Consider the following 17730-nt stretch of genomic DNA (forward strand, 5'->3'; position numbering starts at 1 on the left):
TTGATCTCAGGAAAACAACTGAGGGTTGCTGAGGGTGGGGGGTAGGGAGAGGGTGGCTGGGTGATGAACATCGGGGAGGGTCTGTGCTATGGTGAGTGCTGGGAAGTGTGTAAGCCTGATATTCACAGACCCTTACCCCTGTGGCATACAATACATTATATGTTAATAAATTTTTTTTATTTAAAAAAAGGGGTGTTGATGAGGTTGTGGGAAAAAAGGAACACTTGTGTACCATTGGTGGGAATGCAAACTGGTGCAGCCCCTGTGGAAAAGAGTATGGAGGTTCCTCAAAAAGTTAAAAATAGAAATATCCTATGATCTAGCAATTGTACTACTGGATATTTACCCAAATAATACAAAATCTGAAAGTGCTATATGCACCCTGATGTTTATAGCAACAATATTTATAACAGCCAAGAGATGGAAGCAGCAAAAGTGTCCACCAACCGAAGAATGGATAAGGAAGATGTGGTATATACAGATAAATAGAGATAGAGATATTATTCAGCCACAGAAAAGAATGAAATCTTGCCATTTGCAATGGCATAGATGGAGCTAGAGAATAGTATGCTAAGTGAAATCAGTCAGTCAGACAAAAACAAATACCATGTGATTTCACTTACATGTGGAATTTTTTTTTTAAGATTTTATTTATTTATTTGACAGACAGATCACAAGCAGGCAGAGAGGCAGGCAGAGAGAGAGAAGGAAGCAGGCTCCCCGCAGAACAGAGATCCTGATGTGGGGCTCGATCCCAGCACCCTGGCATCACGACCCGAGCTGAAGGCAGAGGCTTTAACCCACTGAGCCACCCAGGCGCCCCTTACATGTGGAATTTAAGAAACAAAGCAAACAAAAACAGGGAGAGACAAACCAATCACAGACTCTTAGTTATAGAGAACCAGCCAATGGTTACCAGAGGGTATGGGCATGGGGCTGTGTACAACAGGTGACGGGGGTTACGAGGTGCATTTGTCATGACGAGCACAGGCGAGGTATGGGATTTTTTTTTAATTTTTAATTTTTTATAAACATATATTTTTATCCCCAGGGGTACAGGTCTGTGAATCACCAGGTTTACGCACTTCGATCTCGTCTGATCTCGGAAGCTAAGCAGGGTCGGGCCTGGTTAGTACTTGGATGGGAGGTATGGGATTTTTGAATCACTGTATTGTACACCTGAAACTAATAGTGACACTTTGTGTTAACTATACTGGAATTTAAAGTAAAGTGAAATAAAATTAAACAGACCAGGGCCCACATGAAGGGTGCTGGGCACTTAGTAAGCACTCAATAAATATTAGTTGTGATTATCAAGATGGCAGGACAACACCTGCTTTCAGTCCAACTCTCCATAGCACTGGGGGAACTGCCACACCAGACAGAGAATAAGAGGGTCATGGGAAAGGACTGGACCCTATGCATGGAGAGGAGCTGGTAAAAATCAAAGGCAAGTCACCACCCGTCCTTACCAGGTATTGCCATACTGGACCACGCTGTGTCCAAATCCAGCACTGTCCATAAGGAAGATTGTTGGCTGGTCTGTGTCCAAATTGAAGCAGAGAGAAGAAGCCGAGGCTGAGGAACGGGGTGAGAAAAGGAACTCTGAAGAAGGGTCTTCCTCCTGTTCCATCTCTCCAGCCCCCAACACCCATTGTCCCCTGTAGGCCCAATGTCCCAGCACCTCCAGGATTTCTCAACACCCAGCCTGGCCTCCCTCGCCCGGCCTTCTCTCCTCAGGCAACAGAGACAGTTCTTCACCCGCTGACCCACTGGCGAGCTTCAATTCTCCATTTTCACGGAGCAGCACACAAGCTCGAAAGACCCTCCTTTGTCACCCCTGCCACCGGGGGCTTCCAAGAGGAAGAATCCAGGAAAACTTGGGCCAAAGTAACATTGTGAATAGAGTGCAAGTTTGACTTGTTCTTCCTACTTGGGAAATCACTGGGTTATTCAGGCAATCGGCTCCTTTTCTAGTGTCTCTTAAACTCCCCTAAAATTAGTTCTTCAATATCCTCTCCCTCCAAAAACTCCAGATCCAAAACCCTATGCATTTCCAGATACCCCCTTAATGTCTGGGTCTAAAACGTGTACAGTCTCAGCTCTCTCTACCTGGACCCCAATCTTCCCATACCCCTTCACTGGGGCCCATGACTTACCCATCAACAAGAGGAGGGATGTTCTGATCCTGGTCATGACTGGAAGGTCAGACATGAGCTTCTGTGCTCCTCAGCTGCTGAGAGAACAGCTGAACCAGGGTGCAGAGGGAACAAGTGTGCAGAGAGGTGACCAGGAGGCCAGAAGCAGGAAGGGAAGCTGTCAGCATGAGTCAGAGGTAGAGGGCGGAGAATAGGACTAAATTAAGCAGAAAAAAAGGGTCGACATGGCCACATATGCTGTATGTCAGAGTCTTTCTTTCTTTTTTTTAGATTTCATTTATTTATTTGACACAGAGGGACAGAGAGCACATGCAGGGAGAGTGGGAGAGGGAGAAGCAGGCTCCCTGCTGAGCAGGAAGCCCAATGCAGGGCCTGATCCCAGGACCCCGGAATCATGACCTGAGCTGAAAGCAGATGCTTAAACCAACTGAGCCACACAGAATCTCCTTCAGGAGTCTTTCTAACCAGAGATTTCTTGGCTTACCAAACTAGGTTTAGGTGGTTGTAGATCCCTGCCCTTAAACCAACTGAGCCACACAGAATCTCCTTCAGGTGTCTTTCTAACCAGAGATTTCTTGCCTTACCAAACTAGGTTTAGGTGGTTGTAGATCCCTGCCCTGCAACACCTCTCCAAGTTTCTCTAGTTGTACTGGCAGAAGATTCCTCTTGACCTTGAAATTTCAGTTCACCTGCTGAGGGAAAACCACCAGGTGCCAGAGTAGTTAGGGCCCTAAGGAAGACCCTGATGGGGACCCTCCACTTCAGACCTGGAAATCTCTGGGCCACAAGTCATGAATCCAGGCCTTAGGAGGAGAACAGAGTGAATATTCAATCAGTTACACAACATGCTAATTTGAGGCTGATCATGTACCTCTCTAACAACAAACAGATAAAACAAAAACACAAGCCCTGGGGTCAGTAGAGAAGACAGATGTGCAAACAGCAAGATGTTGCTATGAAATGAGAAGGCCACAGACCACAGAGCAGCTTACTCAAGTTAGAAGGGTGTGGATTTCCTGAAAGTCTTCCTGGAGGGGCACTTGAGCTGAGTCTTGAAGGCAACTGACCATAGGGGTGTGTATTTTAGAAGAGGTAACCAAATATAGAAGAGGCATGAGAATGAGTGTGCATCTTGGGAAAGCAGTGATGGGAAACCAGAGAGTAGGAGGTAGGAAGTGGCAAGAAATGAGGCCAATACCATGGGAGGCGGGGGAGAGGAGAAGTAGGACCCAGGTCTGGAAAGCCCCATTAAGGCATGTTTATTTTATCCTGAGGGCAAAGGGAAGCATTGTATCAAATTAGGGAGAAAGAAGTCTTCAAATTTACATTTTAGGAAGCTAAAAAGAGGGGCTATATGAATTGGGTTTCATTGGGAACTCGCTGAAGACAGATCAGTTAAGAGGGAGGTAATGGGGCCCTATAGGGTGAGCTAGTGGCCATGGGAATGGACTGGAGGCTAACTGCTCCCTAAGGGGAGGACTGTGGTGATGGTCCCTGAGAATACTTGTAGGAGTGGGGTGGCGGAGGGGAGCAGTGAGGTAGGACTACTTTGATTTTGAAAACCAAAGTTCAGTGTTTAAGAGCTTGGACTCTCTCAACCTCTCTAGGTTCCAGTTTACTCATCCACAAAGTGGGAGGTGATAATAAAAGTACAAATGTCCCTGGCTGGCTTAGTCAGTGGAGCACATGAATCCTGGTCTTGGGGTTGTGAGTTCAAGCCCCACGTTGGTGTAAAGACTACATCAAAAACTAATGATGTACTATACAGTGGATAACTGAAAATAAATAGATAAATAAATAAATAAACAAAAATAAATTAAACATTGACCCTCAGATTCACAACGGAAAAAAAAAGAGATTACTTAAAAATAAAATCTTCAGAGTCCAGAGTCTCTCATGGTTCACCTCCTCTTCCAATTTCCCCCAACTCCCTTCTCCTCTCCATCTCCCCATGTCCTCCATGCTATTTGTTATGCTCCACAAATAAGTGAAACCGTATGATAATTGACTCTCTCTGCTTGACTTATTTCACTCAGCATCATCTCTTCCAGTCCCGTCCATGTTGCTACAAAAGTTGGGTATTGAAGGAGTGGGAGGTGGGAGGTTGGGGGAGCCAGGTGGTGTGTATTAGGGAGGGCACATATTGCATGGAGCACTGGGTGTGGTGCAAAAATAATGAATACTGTTATGCTGAAAATAAATAAAAAATAAATTTTAAAAATATGTATATATAACCATGGAAAAAAACGAATACTGTTATGCTGAAAATAAATAATAAATAAAGAAATATTAAAATTAAAAAAAGAGAATGAGCATAAAAAATAACAAAATCTTCAAAAAAATACACACCTCCTATTGTTGCCAGGAAGTTTGAGTTAGTAAGTGTGAAATGTTAAGAAGAATGTATAAGAGCTTCTGTTATTGACTATTATCAATACTGTGCTGTGATGATTATTGTGTTAGGTAAGAGGGTACTAAAGGCTTTCAAAGAGGAGGTGTCCTAGAGGAGGACTGAACCAATGGGGCTAGATCTCGAGAGAAAAGTCTTGGCTGGAGATGAGTTTTGTATCCATCAGAAGTGCTGGTTGAGATCCTGATGGGAGTGTAAAGAAGGAAGAGAAAGATGCTCAGAGGAGGGAGAGAAAAGTCAGTGTTGGCAGCAGAGCAGGAGCAGAGGAAGACTGAGAAGAAAGGAGTCTTCAAAGAGGAAGAAAGAAGCCCAGGAGAAAAAAAGGACATCATGGAATGGCTGCCTGGAAGGGAGTGTATACAGGGTCACAAGCTGTCAGATGCAAAGTGAGGAAGTTCTCAGTTATGACAACAGAAGCTTCCAGGGACCCTGGAGTCAGCGGTGCCAGGGTAATGGGAAAGGATCTGGGACTGAAGAATGTGGGCACCAATGTCACTTGGAGATAAGCAGCCCTGAAGAGACCTCAGATACAATACGGATGGAGAAAAGCCCTGGAATTCTTGGAGATGAAGAAAATCTGAGGGAGAAGGAAATTATGACAAAGAACCCCAATAAAGAAAAAGGAGAAGTGGCACAGAGTCCAAAGAAAATAAAAGACAAGGCAGAAATGACTCAAGCCAGAAGATGTCTGTGAGACTAGAGCTCACAGACAGGGTGAGTATCAGAGAGGACCCCAGCCTTCGAAGGTGAGTCCTGACCTTTCCATTGCTTCCTTTCTTTGGGCTTGGGCTCCACCATTGGTGGGTTAGAGTACATAAGACAATAATATTGGACAAATAAGACTTCGTTTCTTCTTTCAAGCTGCCCAGCATACTTCCATAATACTTCAGAGAAAATCCAAGAAAGGTAAGACATCTAACCTGCAGCAAAGATAACTTAAACCATAACAGTGAGAACAGGATATGTCTTTAGTTCAGCCCATCCATTTTACAGATGAGAGCAGTGAGGCTCCAACCAGGAACTAAAATGCACAGCCCCTTTTCATTTCAGTGAATCATGATGTGACACTTTCAGAAAAAGGAAGGCAGGTGAGGGAGACAATATAAGCAAAGAAGGAGTGGACGCCCAAATTCCCCAATCTCTTGAGTCCTGTGGGACCATGAATCAGTCACATCCAGCTCTGTCCATCTGGCACAGCTAAGGTATTCACATGGGGAGGTCTAGGGAAGTTTGGAGGGCAGCCAGCCTTTCCCACTGCTGACATTCCTCACTCAAAAAGTTTTTGCTCTGTCCCTGAGCCTAGAGGTGCTGACTGAAGAAGATTCTGGCAGGGCAGTGGGGCAGTAAGGGCTGCATCTGATCTGTTACATACTGGTGGGGCCGGGGAGGGGGCGGTTGTTAGTGGAGAAACACAACACAGACATAAGCTGCTTTAATTCAGGTTTGATTTGCCTGAGCTAAGTAGAACTGAATCATCTTGGGTCTGTCTCCCATGTTTCTTTTCCATGGAAAGAGAACCGATATCTGGTGGGTGGAAAACTTGTATTTTTTAGTCCATTTCCACCCCACCCTTACTGGTGTAGCCTGAACGGATTTTCCCTAGAGTTTCTGCCCTTCCTCTTACTACATGAAGTCTGTCTCACTTCTCTGTCTTTGAAGGACATTGCCTGCCTCACCACCAGATTTTCTCAAAACAGAATTTATTTTAATTCTATAGTATAGAAACACACATGCATACTCATGTTCTTAGGGAAAAAGCTGTCCTCCAAAAGCAACTGGTTCTCCTGAATTCCTGGAGCTCTAGGCCTGGAGTTGTGTTATGATGAATGATTTGAAAGTGCTAGAGGATTTTTGCCAGTAGTTAGGAACTTGGGACGTGGACAGGAGAAGCTGGCATAAGGTAATAACATCTTGGTGGCAGAACAAAAGAACTGAGGTAATACTAACATATTGTACACTTTATGTATGTTAGCTCACTGAATGTTCACAACAGTCCATTGCAGGTGGGGAGTTGCTATTACTCTCATTTTACAGATGCAAAATTGAGGCACAGAGAACTTGAGTCATTTGTCTCAAGTTTCCCAGCTAGTACAAGGTAAAGACAGATTTCAAGGAACCAGAATCTTGACCACACTGCTAATGATCTTACTGCCTCCTCGCTACCCCATATGCTGCCTGGGCAGCATTTGTTCACTCAACCATTTATCCTACACACATGAGCTTCTCATGTGACCCAGACTGTGGGCTAGCTGCTGGGGAAGCAAGACAAGCAGGAAAGCGTGCTGGCCCTCAAGGAGACCATACCCTACAAGGGAGAAAATATTTTCATGCATTCAAATCACAAGTTTTACTAGACAGAAGAATGATTGTATGGCTCAGAAAGGAAGTGACTAACTCAGCTTTGACGAGTCTAATAAGGAGATGCTTGGGGAAAAAATGTCTTGAAACACCAGGGATTGAGGTAGGTAGGGACTATAGACTTCAAATTGGGACTTTGTCCTTCCGGCTCCTCTGACCTCAGCATTCAGCACAACACCTGACACACAGGAAGCACCCAGTGAATACTCAGTACCCACATGAAGTTAAAGAATGGCAGAGCTAATCCCAGGCAAGGGAACAAGTCTTTTTGTACAGAAGATCCAACAGTTCTGGTCTCGTTCGCTGTTGCAACTCAGCTATGTGCCTGGGAAATAGCACTTGCTGCTGTTTGTTGCTGCTGTTGCTATAAGCTGAGGACAAAGGTGAAAATTAACAATCAGTCTTCCTTAGTGAATAATAAAAGGTGACACCCTCTCAATGAGGCTCATTGAAAGCAGACAGTCATTTCTCTTTTTCTCTCCAAGGATCACCTGTAGGATTGGAGTAGATACAACCAGGGCTCAAACATTCTGTTGAGTATGTGGATGAATGAGTGTGATAAGAGGGCATATGAGGGGCATCTGGGTTGCTCAAATGGTTGGACATCTGCCTTCAGCTCACCTCATGGTCTTAGGGTCCTAGGATTGGGTCCTGTGTCAGGGTCCCTGCTCAGCAGGGGGCCTAATTCTGCTTCTCTCTCTGCCACTCCCTCTGCTTGTATCCTTGCTCTCACTCACTCTGTCTCTGTCTCTCTCTCTCTGTCAAATAGATGACAGATAGATAGATGATAGATAGATAGATGATAGACAGATAGATAGATAGATAGATAGATAGATGTAGATGAGTATGTGCATGGACAGATGAGCAAGTGACAGGGTAAATGGAAAAAGTGAATGGATGAGTGTTTAAGTGGGGTGGACAGGTATGTGGAAAGGGAGTCTGCAAAGATTTGAAGTTAATAGACCAACTCTTCCATCCAGATCACCGTGCAATCTGCTTAATTGTTGCATAAATCAGAACACTGCCTCAAAACAAGGCAGAGGCAGCCTTACTAGAATGCAAACTAACTTGAATTAGGGCAAATATTGGATACAACAGGGATTTGTTTAGGTTGAGTAAAAGGCTTTAGGAAATAAGAAGAGGGATGTTAGGGAACCCAGCAAATGTGTACCTGGTGGATGAGGAAAACCCTGGGGCAACAGTGAAGGAATAAGGAAGGAGCACTGGTTTGGTTCATGTACAGACATTGGCAAAACTCCTAGGAGAGTCAAAGTGTTGTTCTTGCTCTGACTCCCACTGCTGGCAAGTGACTTAGCTGGAATGAGAAGAACATAGTACTTAATTTGTACTTAAGTTCTGTGAAATCGAGACAGAAGAGAAAAGAAGAAGCAAAGACAAGTCACTGGAAAATGAGGAAAAAGAAGAGGAAATTATATGGTCAGAGTAAGGGGGGTAGGGGCTTAAACACTGATAACTGAGCTATCTCCTTCTGTGTTTCTGTTGGAGAGAACATACTTTCCATCTGAAGGCTCCACAATGCTGTCCCAGCTCCCAGCCTTCAATTCAGCTCTCAAAGGTGAGTGGGCAAAGCTGGGTTGGAGTCTCAGCTATGAAAAGTCTACCTGACCTTGATTAAGTTAACATAACCTCACTAATAATCAGTATCCTCTTCTGCAAAATGGGAACAATAATATCCACCTCATGGAGCAGCTGTGAAGAATTTCATGAGAACTGGATTAGCCTTCAGGACAGGACTTGTCCAGCCTTGTCTGAACTAGAATCTGGTCATCACACTCCTTAAAAATGCATGAAAACCTTCTCTTATTTATGTGTTCTATCACACTGATTGAGTTGCAAATATTGAACCATGCTTGCATTCCAGGGATAAATCGCACCTGGTTGTGATGGACTGTGATGTACTGTTGGATCCTATTAACTAAGATCTTGTTGAGAATCTTGGTATCCATATTCATCAGGGATATTGGTCTGAAATTCTCCTTTTCGATTGGGTGTTTGCCTGGTTTGAGGATCAAGGTAGTGTTGGCCTCATACAGTCTGGAAATCATCCTTTAGTTTCTATTTTTATTTTTTTAAAACAGTTTCAAGAGAATGAGTATTATTTTTTTCTTAAAATGTTTGGTGAAATTCCCCAGGGAATCCATCAGATCTCAGACTCTTGTCCTTGGGGAGGCTATTGATCACTGCTTCACTCTTGTTACTGGTTATTGGTGTATTCAATTGTCAATTTCTTCCTGTTTCAGTATTGCAGTTTATAGGTTTCCAGGAAGGCATCTATCTCTTCTAGTTTGCTTAACTTATTGGCATATAGCTGTTGATAATAGTATTTGATTATTCTTGCTATTTCCTTGGTGTTAGTCATGATTTCTCCCTTCTCATTCATAATTTTATTAATCTGCATCCTTTCATTTTCTTTTGGATAAGTCTGGCCAGTGGTTTATTGGTCTTATTAATTCTTTCAAAGAACCAGTTTCTAGTTTTGTTGATCTCCTTACTGTATTACTCATTTCTGTTTCATTGATGTCTGCTCTAATCTTAATTATTTCCCTTCTCATACATGGGTTATCCTTAATTTGTTGTTGATTCTCCAGATCTTTAAGGTGTAAAGATAGTTTGTGTATTCTGGATTTTTCTATTTTTTATTCGAGTGAGGCTTGGATGCCCTTGTATTTTCCCCTTAGGACCACCTTTGCAGTATCCTATAGGTTTTGGACTGATGTGTCCTCATTCTCATTGGTTTCCATGAATTGTTTACGTTCTTCTTTGATTTCATGGTTGACTCAAACATTCTTGAGCAGGATAGTCTTTAGCTTCCAAGTGTTTGAATTCCTTCAAAACCTTTTCTTGGGATTGAGTTCCAGCTTTACATAGTTGTCTGAGACTTTGCAGGGAATAATCTCAATCTTTTGGTATCAGTTGAACCATGATTTGTGACCCAGTATGTGGTCTATTCTGGAGGAAGTTCTCATTGAGAAGAATGAGTATTCTGTTGTATTAGGAAGCAATGTTACAGATACCTATATATATCTATACAGAAATATAGATATATATTGTCCATCTGCTCCAGAGTATCATTCAAAGCACTTGTTTTGTTTGTTTTCTGCTTAGTTGACCTATCTGTTGCTAAGAGTGGAGTGTTAAGTTCTCCTACAATTAATGTATTATTTTTTTATTTAATTTATTTTCAGTGCAACAGAATTCATTGTTTATGCACCACTCCCAGAGCTCGATGCAATACGTGCCCTCCATAATAACCACCACCAGTCTTCCCCACCCTCCCACCCCCCGCCCCTTCAAAACCCTCAGATTGTTTTTCAGAGTCCATAGTCTCTCATGGTTCATCTCCCCTTCCAATGTCCCTCAACTCCCTTCTCCACTCCATCTCCTGATATCCTCTGTGTTATTTGTTATGCTCCACAAATAAGCAAAAGCATAACATAATTGACTCTCTCTGCTTGACTTATTTCACTCAGCATAATCTCTTCCAGTCCCATCCATGTTGCTACAAAAGTTGGGTATTCATCCTTTCTGATGGAGGCATAATACTCCATAGTATATACGGACCACATCTTCCTTATCCATTCGTCTGTTGAAGGGCATCTATATGTAGAAGAATGAAACATGACCATTATCTTACACTATACACAAAGATAAACTCGAAATGGATGAAAGACCTCAATGTGAGACAGGAATTCATCAGAATTCTAGAGGAGAACATAGGCAGTAACCTCTTCGATATCAGCCACAGCAACTTCTTTCAAGATATGTCTCCAAAGGCAAAAGTGAAAATGAACTTTTGGGACTTCATCAAGATCAAAAGCTCATGCACAGCAAAGGAAACAGTCCAGAAAACAAAGAGGCAACCCACAGAATGGAAGAATATATTCACAAATGACAGTACAGACAAAGGGCTGATATCCAGGATCTATAAAGAATTGCTCAAACTCAACACACACAAAACAGATAATCATGTCAAAAAATGGGCAGAAGACATGAACAGACACTTCTCCAATGAAGACATACAAATGGCTATCAGACACATGAAAAAATGTTGATCATCACTGGCCATCAGGGAGATTCAAATCAAAATCACATTGAGATACCACCTGACACCAGTTAGAATGGCCAAAATCAGCAAGACAGGAATCAACGTGTGTTGGAGAGGATGTGGAGAAAGGGGAACCCTCTTATGCTGTTGGTGGGAATGCAAGTTGGTGCAGCCACCTTGGAGAACAGTGTAGATTCCCTAAGAAATTAAAAATAGAGCTTCCCTATGACCCTGTCATTGCACTACTGGGTATTTACCCCAAAGATACAGATGTAGTGAAAAGAAGGGCCATCTGTACCCCAATGTTCAAGCAGCAAAGGCCAAAGTCACCAAACTGTGGAAAGAAGCAATAAATGTATTATTATCAATATGTCTCCTTATTTTGGTTAGCAGTTGGCTTATATAGTTGGCTGCACCCATGTTGGGGGCATAGATATCTACAGTTGTTAGATCTTCTTTTGGATATACTCTTTAAGAATGATATAGTGTGGGGTAGGAGTCATGATGGCAAAGAAGTAGCAGACTGAGACAGCATCAGGTAGCAGGAGATCAGCTAGATAGCTTATCAAACCATTCCAAACACCTAAAAATCCAAAATGAGATTGAAAGGAAGAAGAGCAGCAATTCTAGAAACAGAAAATTGACCACTTTCTGAAAGGTAGGACCTGCAGAGAAGTGAATCCAAAGTGATGGGAAGATAGATCGCTGGGTGAGGGGCTGGCTCCCCGCAAGCAACAGAGCAATGGAGCACAAAATCAGAACTTTTAAAAGTCTGCTCCACTGAAGGGCATCGCTCCAGAGGCTAAGCTGGGGTGAAGCCCACGCAGGAACAGTGGCCTGAAAATGGTGGCCTCCTGCTCTCTGGCCCAAGGACCTGAGAGCTCGGGCCCCCACTCCTCAGTGGCCTCAGGTCCCAGGGGGGTCACAGAAGGATCGGGGCTGAGTGTCACAGAGCTCACAAGTATTAGAGCAGGGAAGCTGACTACAGAGATGGAGCCAAGGAGTGAGCTCTCAGCTCAGGGTTACCTTATCATGATCTGTGGCACAGGCCACTGTTCTGTGAGCAGGGACCCCACAAGATCTGGGGAGACCCCTCAGAAGAGCTTAGGGATCTGCAGGGTTTGGAGAATCCATGCGGGGCTGTTTGCCAGAGACAGAGAAACTTGGTCACAGGCTGGGTGAGGTCAGAGAGCAGCCAGAGGCCAGGGAGATGGGAGTGATTGAGCACTTTTCTCCAAGGACGCACTGAGAAGTGGGGGCCCGAGCTCTCAGGTCCTTGGGCCAGAGAGCAGGAGACCACCATTTTCATTCCCATCCTCCAGAACTCTACAGAAAGCGTTCAGGGAACAAAAGCTCCTGAAAGTGAACCCAAGCAAGCAGATTACTTCGCCTGGTCCCTGGTAAGGGTGGTGCAGTTCCGCCTTGGGCAAAGACATTTGAGAATCACTACAACAGGCCCCTCCCTGAAATAATCAGCAAAAAATCCAGCCAAGACCAAATTCACTTACCAAGGCGAACAGTGGAATTCCAGAGGAGGAGAAAGCAAAGCATGGAATTCATGGTTTTCTTCCCGTGATTCTTTAGTCTTGCAAAGTTGAGTAATTTTTTATTTTATTTTTTCTTCTACTAAATTTTTTTTACTTTTACCCTTTCCTCTTTTAACATTTTTTAAATAGTTTATCTTAACAATATCTTTCATTTAAAAAAATCTTTTTTGAACCTTTTTTATTATACTCATATTTTATCCTTCATTGTATACAACTTTTTTTTTGTATACGCAGTTTTCTTTTTGTATACACATTTTTTTCTTCTAAAAAATTGGGGTACAACTTCTTCTAATATATCAAAATACACCCTAAATCTAGCACAGGGCTTTGGTCTAGTCTCCAGCCTGAGAAAATACTCTCCACTTTCTTTTTCTTTATTCTCCCAACCAACTTATCTTATTAACTCTATTTTTTGAAATTTTTTTAAAAATAAAAATAATTTTCATCTTTATACTCTTATTCCATCCCTTCATTGTGCTTACCCTTAGACATGTTTTTCATTCCTTAAAATTTGGGGAGGTAGTTTCTTCTAAGAGACCAAACTACTCCCCAATTAAGTGGGTGACCCTGTTCTATTCAACAGTCTAATATATATATTTTTTATCTTTATTTGTTTTCTTTTTTTAATTTTTTTTTCTGGACTTCTTTTTACCCCCTTTCTTCCCCCCAATGATTTGGAGTCTCTTCCGATTTGGTTAAAACACATTTTCCTGGGGTCTTTGCCACCCCTTTAGTATTTTGTTCGTTCCTTCATATATTCTTTTTTTATTATTTTTTTAAAATTTTCTATAAACATATAATGTATTTTTATCCCCCAGGGGTACAGGTCTGTGAATCACCAGGTTCACACACTTCACAGCACTCACCATAGCACATACCCTCCCCAATGTCCATTACCCCACCAGCCTCTCCCTAATCCTCTCCCCCCATGCAACCTTCAGTTTGTTTTGTGAGATTAAGAGTCACTTATGCTTTGTCTCCCTCCCAATCCCATCTTGATTCATTGATTCTTTTCCTACCCTCCAAACCCTTCACGTTGCATTTCCACTTCTTCATATCAGGGAGATCATCTTTCTCTGACTTATTTTACTAAGCATAATACCATCTAGTTCTAGCCACATCCCGTTCCAAATGGCAAGATTTCATTTCTTTTGATGGCTGCATAGTATCCCATTGTAAATATATATATATATATATATATATATATATATATATATATATATATACATATATACCACATCTTCTTTATCCATTCATCTGTTGATGGACATCTAGGTTCTTACCATAGTTTGGCTATTGGGGACATTGCTGCTACAAACATTCGGGTGCACATGCCCCTTTGGTTCACTACGTTTGTATCTTTAGGATAAATACCCAGTAGTGCAATTGTTGGGTCATAGGGTAGCTCTATTTTCAGCTTTTTGAGGAACCTCCGCCATGTTTTCTAGAGTGGTTGCACCAGCTTGCATTCCCATCAACAGTGTTCCCCTTTCTCCGCATCCTCGCCAGCATCTGTCATTTCCTGACTTGTTAATTTTAGCCATTCCAACTGGTGTGAGGTGGTATCTCATTGTGGTTTTGATTTGTATTTCCCTGATGCCAAGTGATGTGGAGCATTTTTTCATGTGTCTGTTGGCCATCTGGATGTCTTCTTTGCAGAAATGCCTGTTCATGTCCTCTGTCCATTTCTTGATTGGATTATTTGTTCTTTGGGTGTTTGCTAAGAGTTTGCTAAGCTCTTTATAGATTTTGGATACTAGCCCTTTATCTGACATGTCGTTTGCAAACTTCTCCCATTCTGTCCATTGTCTTTTGGTTTTGGTTTTGTTTTGATTACTGTGTTATTTGTGGAGCATAACAAATAGCATGGAGGACAAGGGGAGATGGAGAGGAGAAGGGAGTTGAGGGAAATTGGAAGGGGAAGTGAACCATGAGAGACTATGGACTCTGAAAAACAATCTGAGGGGTTTGAAGTGACAGGGGGTGGGAGGTTGGGGGAACCAAGTGGTGGGTAATAGAGAGGGCACGGATTGCATGGAGCACTGGGTGTGGTGCAGAAACAATGACTACTGTTACACTGAAAAGAAATTTTAAAAAACTAAAAAAAAAGAAAAATAAAGAAGTGGGCAGAAGACATGAACAGACATTTCTACAAAGAAGACATCCAGATGGCCAAGAAACACTTGAAAAAGTGTTCCACATCACTCAGCATCAGGGAAATGCAAATCAAAACCACAATGAGAGTACCATCTCATGCCAATCAGAATGGCTAAAATTAACAAGTCAGGAAACAACAGATGGTGGATAGTATGCAGAGAAAGGGGAACACTCCTACACTGCTGGTGGGAATGCAAGCTGGTGCACCCAGTCTAGAAAGCAGCATGGAGGGTTCTCAAAAAGTTGAAAATAGAGCTACCCTATGACCCAGCAATCGCACTACTGGGTATTTGCCCTAAAGATACAAATGTAGTGATCCTTAGGGGCATGTGCTCCCAAGTGTTTGTAGCAGCAATGTCCCCAATAGCCAAACTATGGAAAGAACCCAGATATCCATCAACAGATGAATAGATAAAGAAGGTGTGGTATATACATAGAATGGAATACTATGCAGCCATCAAAAGTAATGAAACCTTGCCTTTTGCAATGATGTGAATGGAACTAGAATGTATTATGCTGAGTGAAATAAGTCAATCAGAAAAAGACAATTATCATATTATCTCCCTGATATGAGGAATTTCAGAGGCAACGTGGAGGGTTTGGAGGGTAGGGAAGGAAAAATGAAGAAAGACGGGATTGGGAGGGAGACAAACCATAAGAGACTCTTAATCTCACAAAACAAACTGAGGGTTGCTGGGGGCAGGGAGAGGATGGTTGGATTATGGACATTGTGGAGGGTATTTGCTATTAAAGCCTGATGATTCACAGGCTTGTAGCCCTAGGACTAATACTACATTATATGTTACTTTTTTAAAAAAGAAAAAACATAAATCTGGATTTCTCTCAGAAATCTCTCAATTTTAAGATGGGGAGATGGAGTAACTGGTTGATGGGCATTAAGAAGGGCACACGATGTACTGAGCACTGTGTTATATATGACTGATGAGTCACTGAACTCTATCTCTGAAATTTATACTATATGTTGATTAATTGGATTTAAATTTAATTTAATTTCTTTTTTAAAAAAAGCTCTCGGTTTTAAAATGTTAGCAACTAATAAAAAAACAAATAAACAAAACCATATAGGCTAAATAAAATCTGAGGGCTGGATTTGGCCTAAGCGTTGTCATTTAGAAATCTCTTTTTTTTTTTTTTAGTTATTATTATTGTGTTCAACTAGCCAACATCATTAGTTCTTGATGTAAGGCTCAACAATTCATTAATCGCTTATAACACCCAGTGCTCAGCAGTACAATGTGCACTCTTTAAAATCCATCTAAACTGGAAATGAGTAAAGGGGAAGGATTTAAAAAATAAATTAAAGACCATGAGCTTTCCCTGGGAAGGGAAATCCATACCATCAAGATATACATCTCTGGTAATCTCGAGAAAGAAGAAAGAGAAGTACCTTCCAAGTACCTTTCTCATGCATCTACAGGGGAAACAGGCCAGTTAATTTCTCTATCAGGTCATTTAGCCACCTGGAGGGAGGAAATAAATGGGTGGGATCCCAGCTTTGTGCTCTCAGAGGTTGAGGATAAATTCTGGAGACCAAAACCAAGAGGGTTCATCAGAAAGGCCCCACAGATGGAGAAAAGTATAACTGAAGCCTGTGACCATCCTGAGGATGGATAGAGTGGAACACTCCCAGCCCCCCTTTCTGGATGCCAGCCATATCCTAAGTCCTGACAAGAAGGAGGGGACTGAAATGCTAGGAATTAGGCTAGCAGCACCACCATGAAACTTTCAGGCTTTATGACAATTTCTTAGATCAAGTAAGAAAACAAAACTTTTGAGAAGGTAGTGGTATTACCATACAGGGGCAGCTGCTGTATTGGAAGTTCAGAATACCAGTGCCCAAAAGTTTAGTTTTCATTTCTCTTTTTTATAACAATATGAGATTATGGAGCCCAGGGTTAACATGGTAGTTCTACAGAGTTAGAACCTAGATTTCTGCTGTCTCACTCTAGCCTTTTTGTATGTTGCCCTTATCTGCAAGGTCCAAAATGGTACACCATGGCATTCATGCCCCAGCTGGCAAAAAATGGTAAGGGGAAAGGAAGCACACTTCTGTCAGTGGACTGACTCCAAAGTTGTTCATTCAACCTACTCATATCCCACACAGAACCTAGCCATACAGGCATCATAGCTGCATAGGAAACGAGGAAATATGCTCTTTAACTGGGTGGTTATATTAGTTACCCATTGTGGCATAACAAACCATTCCAAAGCATAGAGAATTGAGATATCAACAATATATTATTTCTCACAGTTCTGAGCAATTCTTTTGTTGGACTTGCCGGTGGCTGCAGTCATCAGATGGCTAGACTGGGCTGGAAGGGCCATGAGGACCTCAAGCATGCAGTCTTGCTGGCTGTCTACTGGGGGCCTTAGTCATCTCCTCCTGTGGCTGCTCATTCTCTAATGTGTTCAGTGGATCTCAGGATGGTGGTCTTGGGATTCTGAGAAGGTGAGAGCAGAAGCTGTAGTGCTTCCCAGCCCAGGCTCTGGAACTCCCACACATCCCATAAGCCATCACATTCTATTGGTCAAAGCAAGCCACAGAATCCAGCTCAGATTCTAGCTGGTAGAGATAGACCCCTCTACTTAATGGAAAAAGCAATAAATGAGTGGTATATGAGGAGACACAATCATTGGGGGTCATAATTCTTTTTCTTTTATGTTCAGTTAGCCAGAATATAGTAAATCATCAGTTTTTGATGTAGTGTTCACTGATTCATTAGTTGCTTATAACACGCAGTACTCCATGCAATACATGCCCTCCTTAATACTGACCACCCAGTTACAATTTCACCCCACCCAACCTCGATTTGTTTCCCAGAGTCCAGAGCCTCTCATGGCTTTTCTCCCTCTCTGATTTCTTCAGCATGGGGGTCATAATTCTAACGATCTTCCATGGTGGCCCAGATAAGAACCCTATTCCTGAGCAAGAAAATGAGGATTGAAACTGAAGGGCTCTATGTATTCTGAAGCAAGGGACTCTAAAAAGTAAAAACAAGAGATTTCCCTGGG

At 42.3% G+C, this 17730-nt stretch overlaps 1 protein-coding gene across 4 annotated transcripts in view; it reads right to left on the minus strand.

Moving 5' to 3' along the window:
• The window catches only part of LOC101674688 (integrin alpha-X), a 29277-nt gene extending 26970 nt beyond the window's left edge, over positions 1–2307 (minus strand). For 2 of the 4 annotated variants that reach the window (XM_045072494.1, XM_045072495.1), the window contains exons 1-2: positions 2160–2307; positions 1473–1578 (exon numbers count right to left, since the gene is read on the minus strand). In XM_045072494.1, the coding sequence (XP_044928429.1) occupies positions 1473–1578; positions 2160–2214 (161 nt within the window). In that variant the 5' untranslated portion in view covers positions 2215–2307. The remainder of the gene's footprint in view (positions 1–1472; positions 1579–2159) is intronic. The other 2 variants (XM_045072493.1, XM_045072492.1) reach the window with 1 other exon arrangement.
• Between the last annotated feature and the right edge of the window lie 15423 nt (positions 2308–17730).

This window comes from Mustela putorius, unplaced genomic scaffold (assembly GCF_011764305.1).
Source record: "Mustela putorius furo isolate JIRA1106 unplaced genomic scaffold, ASM1176430v1.1 tig00004039_pilon_pilon_pilon, whole genome shotgun sequence".
NCBI classification, from domain to species: Eukaryota; Metazoa; Chordata; class Mammalia; order Carnivora; family Mustelidae; genus Mustela; species Mustela putorius.